Source organism: Dicentrarchus labrax, unplaced genomic scaffold (assembly GCF_905237075.1).
Source record: "Dicentrarchus labrax unplaced genomic scaffold, dlabrax2021, whole genome shotgun sequence".
Lineage (NCBI taxonomy): Eukaryota > Metazoa > Chordata > Actinopteri > Moronidae > Dicentrarchus > Dicentrarchus labrax.
In genome coordinates, this window is record NW_026136716.1 from 6,660,026 (window position 1) to 6,669,381 (window position 9,356).

Here is a 9,356-nt window from a genome sequence, read left to right on the forward strand (position 1 = left end):
TGAGTATTTTTTTCCAGTTTCTGTTCACTGTGCTTATTTCTCCAGAGTTTTAAAGGGACACAAATTTGGGGATTTACAGATTAAAAAACAGAAAGGAAGCAGCAGAGCCTAATATATCCTGACTGTTTGTCTTAAGTATAGGTCACAGCCACAAATTATTTCCCATAATACAGCTCAGTTGAATCTCTTCACCTCCTGACATCATCAGGGTTATTTTTTTTTAGACATTCAAAAACTCCCTCTATAACCACAGAACACATTATAGAGCTTGTCTTCACAGCCTAAATACTGCCACAAACAAACAAGGTGAGCATAACTGGCAGAGCGGTTCTTTTAAACCTGAATGCTGCTGACTCATTGACAGATTTAGAAGTCCAGAGGCGAGTGGTGTTGCCTGATACCGCACACATCAACAGAGTGGGCATTAAAGAAGTCTCAGCTCCTCTTCAGTGCACTGTATATCCTCCTCTGAAACCACATCGCTTTGCACAAGGCCGCACAAGTTTGCAGGAGACGCAGATGGTGAAGATGAAAGGACAGGAGAGAGGAGAGGAAGTCAGCCTGAGGAGGGTGAACCACAGACACTGCCAAGAAGTGATGAAGCTGATGTCAAGGTGCTCAGACTGAAACAAGACTCGGAAATGAGAAGACAAGTCGTAAATTCTACAGATGGTGACAGAGGGCGATTGTAGTAAAACATGAGGTCTTTGCTCAAGCTGTATAGTAGCAGGGTGAGCCCCTGAAAACGGTGGGAACCCCCTAATCTGAGATGTTTAACTGCATTGGACCTGTAACGTTTGCAGAAGCGAGACCACCCACCGACCCTCCACTGCTCTCACCGCCCCTACTTTAAAGGAGAAAGAGGCAGAGGTAGGAAGGGAGTGAACAGAGAGCAGAAAGAGGAAGCAGCATGTAACAAATATCTCCGACCTCAAACTGCAGAAGTTCTCTTTTTTTTAAAATTTAAATCGCATAACGATGTGCTCGGAGGAACATTTCCCACTTGGACTGTCTGTGAGTGGAAGATGACGGGAGGTTTTCTGAGCGTCCCCATCATGAGGCCTAACCACTGCTGGACCATCCTGTATGTGTCCATCTTCGCAGTGCTGCTTCTCACCTTGAACGCTGACAGTAAGTTATTTTTATTTTTTTTGGTGCATATTGTGCTTTCTCAGTGTTTGTGTAGTATTACTTGTTCTTCCTCTGGAGGTCTGTGATGTGTTAAATCAGGCTTTTTCACTGAAAAGTCAGCTTATTTGATTCATGAGTAACCACTATCTAAATTCTCTGGTAAGGCCTGGTGTTTGTAAAGGTCATGGATTTTTAGATGGCCACACAGGATATAGATTTAAAATGTTAAGTATACAGGAAGCTCATACAGTTCTTAAAAAGACCTAGTCAGCGTTCAGTCACCTCCCAGTGAGTTTGTAAGTGGTAACCGATATCGATAATCGTACGCAGAATGTGATTATTACTTAATAATCCTCCTTTAATTCCATATTCCTCATGTGTTTGTCTGGAAAATATGTAAATTTCACCATGAAAATGCCATAATGTCTGTTACAGATAATGAAAATCTACTTTCACTTACTTTCTTCCACAACAGGAGGGTGTTTTTCACTCGTGTGGGAGCATGATGGAAATTATTAGATTTGATACAAACATAAAAGAGTAAGAAATATTGTTAAAAAGAAAAACTTACTCATTAGTTTTATCAATCGTCTACCCACTCAATGTTCCTTGTTCCTTTGTAGTGCTGATTTAGATAAGGAAGGTAATAGTTTCTATAATTTCCCTGAAATACGTCGTCCCTCATTAAAAAAAATCTAAAAATGGCCATATAAGTGATTTTATTCACAGTGTCATTCATCTACAAAGTCCAATCTGTGGTTTTCTTGTGCTATAAGATAAGATCAGATGTTCCTTTATTGATCCCCACAAGGGAAATTCAAGTTGACACAGCAGCACAGGGGAAATGTAGTGCACAAAGTGTAAAAATACAATAAAGAATAATAAAATAAGAATATTATAAAGATATAATAGAACATATAAACACTATATGGAGTAAACAATACTAAATATGGTGTGCAAAAATATTTTAAGTAGTGTATAACTGACTGTACTCGTGCAATTATTGCAAGGTGAAGTAGAAAGAGTTTGTGCATTGCAGGTCAAAGTTAAACAGTCTCTATCAGCGGTGGTTTGAGTTATAAATATTAACAGGTATTTAATGATACATGTTTGTGGTAGTGAGCCACAAACAGTTAAAAATAAACTGTGTTAAAGACTTAGCAGGTAGTTTTGAATGCTCACCACATCAGGATGAAAGTGAAAAAACATTTCAATCAACACATCTGAACACAAAATAACTATTTTTTTGAAAATCAGTATTCATAACTTGAGAGAAAAACCTCTCCAGGTCCAGTTTGTAGCTGTTCTGGAGCTTTTTGGTCACTAGCCCTGAAAACCATGTCTCTCCAGAATCTGATGATTTGTAAGTGTTCAGATAAATTGAATGGTTGAAGTCTTCCTGTACTTCTATGAAATGTGCAGCACCACAAAGCTGAGAGATGTTTTTGGTTTCGCTCATGAAAAGTCGACATTTTGCATATGCAGAAGAGCGACGGACCGTGGATGTATAGATGTTTAAATTTCCGTTTTAAGATGTCTGAAAGCTCCAGAACAACCACTAAATGGACCTCGTGGTGAGACCGTTTTGTCAGCAGCTGTTTTAAAGGTCGAGAATGAACTCTGAAACTCCACATTCATGAACCGTGGAACACTTACTGACTGTTAAATTGACACAAAAGCTGCAGACTTCAGTGATTTATGCAAAGTAATCAATGAATGAGGGTCTGTAACAGGTGATATGTGGGTCTGAAGTTCCCCTTTGAGACGTTGCGAGTTGGATGGCGTTCACTCTCAGTTCCTTCCCATGCAAACTGTGTTTCCACACATCACAATATGAAATGTCACAGAGTTTTATATTTTCATTTTTACTGCATTAGGTATCAAGTCAAGCTCTTTGGATTTTGTTTTTATTGCAGAATGTTTGTTTTTTGTATAATTAGTGTTTTACCATTAGCTGGTATCAGTTTAAATTTACATCACAGCATTGCAGTAAACTATCAAGAAAAGGTGAATTAACTTTATTCTGTTTTTGAAAAAAAAAAAAAAAAAAAAAGGGTAAGGGGGGTGGAAGGGGGGGAAAAAAAGAAAAAAAGGCTATTTTTTTTTTTTTTGGCTGTGGTGTGGGGGGGGGGGGTTGTTTTTTTTAATGGGGGGTCACCTCTACAAGGGGGGTTTTCCAGGCACCCCAAATTAACCTATTCTGTCATTTTCCTTTTGCAGGTGAAGATTCAGACTGTGAAATTGAACTGAGAGTACGACGCCACACAGTTTTTAATGTTTCCTCTGGGCAAGACTTAAAGATTAACTGCACAGTTCGTTTCTGCAACGACTCACCACCAACAGTCTCCTGGTATAAATTTGAGAAAAGTGATGTTCCTGTCAATGTGAGCAGTGGCGGACACATTAAAACAGAGTGGGAAAAAGTAAAACATTTGGAAGGAATATCATATTTGATCTTCAAAAACATTCACATGAGCGACTCAGGTTCATATCAGTGTCGAAGTGGTCTCATTATGGGACACAACATCAACGTCTCTGTCAATGGTGAGTGGGACTTCTTTCAGTGATTTAATACCTTGAATAAACAAATACATTCTGGTTTCATTTAGAAGTATGACACATTTCTGGCACTAAATGCTCTTTATTTTACGGCTGTATTGTTTTATAGATGCTGATCTCCCCAATGTTACACAAAAGACTGAAACAAGTAAGATATCTTTATAATATATATATATATATATATATATAGATTTTAATCTGAATCCTAAAACATTTGTTTTGTTCTTTCAAACACCGTCTATAACTCTGTGTCCTCTATTACGTAGCTTTAAATGCATAAAACACACTCATGTTGAACCAAACTTCCTCTTTTTCTCGCAGTCAGCACAAGTGTGACATCTGATCCCCCCAATGATGACAATTGGATGTACGTGTACACTGCTGCTGGGATAGTGGCCTTCGTCATCATGGTGATAATTATATCTGTGGCATCAATGCAAAGCTGTAAAGGTGAGGTGTTTTATTTATTAAAGGTAAAATACCACCACGTATTTTTGTACATTTGCCATACAGGACATGATCTTGGCTCTGAAAACTGTAACTCATTTCACCAAAATGTCATCATGCAGGGAAATCAAAGAAAGAGACGCAAACTGATAATCAGGTAGGACAAAGATATATTTCACCTCATCCCTCTTCATGTTTTTATTTGTTCAAACATTTAAACACCTTTTCTGGATGTTTGCAGTACATGGCAATCGCCATGGTCGAGCAACCCTTCCCGCACCCCGGCCTTCAGGGTTCACCGAGAGGAAGCCCCGCTCCGCCGCCATCTCGGAGATCTACCCGGAGAAAGACACCGCCCTCGCAACCCAATGAGCTGCCGTTACCAGGAGACAACGAGCACCTTTACGGCAGGATACCAGAGGACAGAGAGAGACAGAGGAATACGGCGGAGGAAGAGGGCTCTGTAGTGTACGCTGCCCTCAACCATCAGCTTCCTCCTAGGGCCGCTGCTCGACCCCGGAGGCCGATGGAGGAGTGTTCAGAGTACGCGGCGATCCGTGTGAAAGACCGCTAGACACTAGAAAACCATTGACGAACATTTCAAACTGGTACATCCTAGAGGAGCTCAGACATCCCACCCAATGTACCCTTTAATGTAAGCGCTAATATTAGCATCTCCACTATTTGGTCAGTACTTTAAAGGCCCTGTACACCTCATGTATCTGTGATAATGGATGCTCTTCAAACCAAGCCGAAACTGGCACAAACCAGCACACTTTGACTTAAATCAGTCGCAGTGACACTTCACATCACTGAACAGATTAAATGTACCAAAGCATCAATACCACCTGCTGCTGTTTGATCATTAGCTGATAGAGATTTAATGGCAGAGCTGTTGCCCCATAAGCTGTCCGCACTCTCAACCAGTACGACCAAATGAAGCACAGCCAGCGATGGCCCTAACAGGTGCAACAACAGAATTAAGCCCTGTTTCCACCAAGCAGTTCAGTTTGCTACACATGTTTTGGGTTTCCATTGTCAAAAGTTGTGGATGGTACCAATAGAACCACTCTGTTGCTGTCGAGGAAGCTAGCAGTTGTTTTTCAGCAGTTTTTTGTCAAACAAAGCTCATTTCGTTGTTGTGGGCTAATAAACAACTGCATACCGTGTGTGCATGTGCAAGTGAGAGAGAGAGAGAGAGAGAGAGAGAGAGAGAGAGTGAAAGTGCCTATTAATAGAAGAGGAAAAGAGGAAAAGGTTAGCAGTAAGTGGTCAGTCACTGCGGTGGAAACCAAATTTAGAGCGTAGGCACGTGTAGGTAAGGGGGTCTGAGGTACTGTACTGAAAGTGTCTGATGGAAATGAGGCTGAAGGGCAATTACAGTCTCAACACATCTGCATAACTGTACCACAGGGCTTTTAACATACACAAGAACGGAAGGAGATGTCAGACAAATTACCCATGCAGCGCAGAAGCTGAGCAGCTTGAGTATGTTTTGTTGAATTGCTAACATCGTGAATTTTCCACCTTTAACTCCTCTTTATGCCAACAATTCAGAGAAAGGTACTTATACTGGTTCAGCTATGAGGTTGCCTTGCTGGTGCAGGATTTAAGTCATACAAGAGTCTGAGCTACCAAATTACTGGTGCATCATCGCCCCTCGCTGGGATATTAAGAGAGCTACAGACAATACAAGTTATAGGATAAGACTGATGATATTCTGTCTTTTTCTTATTGTCAACAAATCCCATAAAAAAAGCATCCTGCTAACAAGCACCGTGTGTATTCAACACCTGATACATCTCCCTCCTCTGTGCCGTTAAGCTCTATTATTGTCCAAAAACTTTTAAAAACACATGAATGAGCCACATTGACGTGTTCCTTCATCACCATGAACACACGCACTGTAGTTCACATTGACTCAATCGCACACTGCTGTAAAAACTCACTAGAACACTGAACTGTATTAATCCGCAGCTGAAAATAGTCCCTAACAAATTCAGCATTTACTCCTGTAAACATCACTTGTTTTCAAAGCTTTACGTCTTCAGTAAGAACCCGTGTGTTTGGTGCTGAGTACCACAGACAAGAGTGTTGAGAGGTGGATTTGTTAACAATAAGACAAGTATAGTTATAATCACACCAGCCTTGTCCTGTGTAAATCTGCACCGTCTTTTATCAAACTAAATGTATTTTTATAGAATCTTTGCAAACTGTCTACAACTAATACGGATTGTTTGTGATCTGTGATTTGTGGTTTGAATGTTTTATGTCTGTAAACTTGTGCTGTTGCACATCCGTGACTTGAATTTATCTTGCTGATGACATTGCGTATGAAAACAGTAATGGTTTCATGACCTTACAACTTGTATCATATCAACTATTGACTCATTTTCTGACTATATGAATGACTACTTTGTAATTATGTGTTTCACAACCTTTTAGAAGGATTGTGTTTCTTCACCTGGTTAATAAGAGAATGTAATCATAATCTCATAATTTTGTGCAATCAAATATCATTATGTATCTATAACTGTTTGATTTGAATTAAGATTATATGACGCAATCACCACTGAGTCGTGTTTTTCCTGTAAAATAATCAATTACCATGAAATGTTCTCTTGAAAACCCCCCACAGTTTTAGATGATACCAAATTTGAAAAAACAAGGTGTGTGTGCCAAAACGTCCCCCTTTTACGCTGTTATATGTCTGTTGGGTGTATTTGCCTTCACAGCAATCTGGGCTATGCAGAGACCAAAGACCAAGGTAATCAAAAACAGGAAGTAAAGTAAACCACAAGCCATTTACTGTGGTGTACAACGGACCTGCCATGATAGTTCCTTAACAGAACTGCTGGTTCTTGAAGAATTTCCACCATGAGACTTAACTTCTGTCTGACCGTCCTCTGTATGTCCATCTTAGCGGCGTCCATCCTCTCCGTGGAAACTGATAGTAAGTTTATTATTGTTCTGTCTACGTCGTTCACACTTAGAGTCTTTGTTACATCCTTTGTTTCGCTCAGTATTGTGTTCACAAATATGAATGAGATCAATCGTGTTTTGAGTTTGAATCAGATGCATTATGTTTATTAATATTAATGTTTAATGTTATAAATGTCATTATACCTTAAATTTAGACCAGACAGAGTACAGATATTCTCCTCGACACACCTTAAAGACTCAACACAGAAACAAACAGAAAAGACAGTAACATACACAAGCGACTACATATTATATATAGTTGTACAATGGGTCTTTGAATCGTTTGGCCCTCGTGATGATCTTTATACAGTGCGTGTAGATGTGTGGTGGAAAATATGAGCTATACCTTTAAGAGACCCATTTTAGGGCGTAGAAATTAGATTAAATTGGCTTTTTATTGGTCCGCCTATATTGTGAAAATGATGATTACGTTGTATTAGTGAAAACAAATAATGTGCTACATAAACTCGTAGAAAAGAGTAGCAAGCCCCCTGATCTAAGTCAGTAATGTGAACTTAAACGTATTTAATTTGGAGGGATTTGTTTCAGGCAGCACACAGCTCAAGGCAGAAAAGTGCTTTAACCACAAAGATACCATAAGTGACTTCCTGACCTGAATTGCCAGTTTGATGGTCACAGCTGCAGCATGACAAACCTATTAAACCTTTTTTCTGTGATCTATCTATCATTCATACTGGCTGATCATCTGCTAACAAGTGAGGATGAGCTTCCCTCTCATTTCTACTTTGTATGTTTTGTTGTTTTACTTTTGCAGGTGAAGATTCAGACTGTGAATTTGAACTGAGAGTACGACGCAACACAGTTTATGAAGTTTTCCTCGGGGAAGACTTAAAGATTAACTGCACAGTTCGTTTCTGCAACGACTCAGGACCAACAGTCTCCTGGTATAAATTTGAGAAAGGATTTGTTCCTGTCAATGTGAGCAGTGGCAGTCACATTAAAACAGGGTGGGAAGATGTAAAACATTTGGAAGGAATATCGTATTTGATCTTCAAAAACATTCTCATGAGCAACTCAGGTGTGTATCAGTGTCGAAGTGGTCTCATTGTGGGACACCCCATCAACGTCTCTGTCATTGGTGAGTGTTTTTTCTGTAATTTGATACATCTGTACTGAACTGATGCATTCTGGTTATATTTGGAAGAATAAAACACTTCTGACATTAAATGCTCTTCATTTCCACCTGTTCTAGTGAGACTTAAGACTCTGTATTGTTTTACAGATTGTGTTGAGCTCACCGATGTTACAGTGCAGACTAACACAAGTAAGAAAGATTTACAGTTTTTAAAATGTAATCTGAATCCTAAAACATGTTTGGTTTCTTCTACATAAACAATTTTTTACTGCTACTGAATAATTTCTTTAAAAGTCTTTATTTCCCAGATAGTAAGCTAGAAGATGTGATGTTGAGCTCACCAAAGTCCAATGTCCTCTTTTATTTTGCAGTGACATTTAACAGCTCTAGCCCAACAGTTCAGGACGCCCGCCTGCCATATGTGTACCGTCTGGCTGCAATCATGGTGTTTGTCATCATATTGATAATTATATGGGCTACATCAAAATACGGCTGTAAAGGTGAGACTTACAGTAGTTGTTCAGCAGCACGGACACTCGGCAGACTTCCTGCTGAAGGTCTAATCTGACAAGAAACAAAGAAATAACACAGTAACTGATCTCTCCTGATGTCTCCAAGGTGTCTGCTGTGCAGGAAGATCCAGAGACAAGTCAGATCCGAGCTGCCAGCGCTCCCGTCGTTCCTTGCGTAACACTCATGTCTATGAAAACGATCCCTAGTCCTCGTGTCTGTGCCTTGAGAGGGGATGACACACACAAAGGGCCACAGGTCGGATTCGAACCCATAGACGCTCCACCCGGTGAGCCCCTGATAGGTTAAATCTGAAGATATTAGCTCAATGATTAATATTAAAACATTTCATATGATTCATTTCAAGATTTGGACACTTGTGACTTGCGTCTGATTTAGTCACATTTTTACTGACGTGTGTGTTAAATGAGTTTATTATAGCTTGGTTTTGTTGTTATGTTTTATATTCTTTATTTGGTTTTAATGGCTTTATAATAATCAATGACAAAATATGATGAACGTCTTAATAATGGTGCGTTTACTGTCATGAATAAGAATGGGTCTTACTGTTGTCTCCATTTTTGTTCTTTTGAATTCCTGTAAATTAAAATGCAACGATACAGAAGTGAAA

The 9,356-nt window shown here is 39.5% G+C and overlaps 2 protein-coding genes across 2 annotated transcripts; both read left to right on the forward strand.

Moving 5' to 3' along the window:
• Positions 1-321: 321 nt before the first annotated feature.
• On the forward strand, positions 322-6,706 carry LOC127378401 (B- and T-lymphocyte attenuator). The gene is made up of 6 exons (XM_051427219.1): positions 322-1,131; positions 3,352-3,675; positions 3,800-3,838; positions 4,012-4,140; positions 4,260-4,294; positions 4,379-6,706. Exons 1-6 carry the CDS (start codon positions 1,026-1,028, stop codon positions 4,709-4,711), a joined length of 966 nt encoding a protein of 321 aa, XP_051283179.1. The 5' UTR covers positions 322-1,025; the 3' UTR covers positions 4,712-6,706.
• Positions 6,707-6,820: 114 nt separating this feature from the next.
• LOC127378414 (B- and T-lymphocyte attenuator-like) lies at positions 6,821-9,356 on the forward strand. The gene is made up of 5 exons (XM_051427239.1): positions 6,821-7,090; positions 7,895-8,218; positions 8,363-8,404; positions 8,587-8,715; positions 8,834-9,356. Exons 1-5 carry the CDS (start codon positions 7,015-7,017, stop codon positions 8,932-8,934), a joined length of 672 nt encoding a protein of 223 aa, XP_051283199.1. The 5' UTR covers positions 6,821-7,014; the 3' UTR covers positions 8,935-9,356.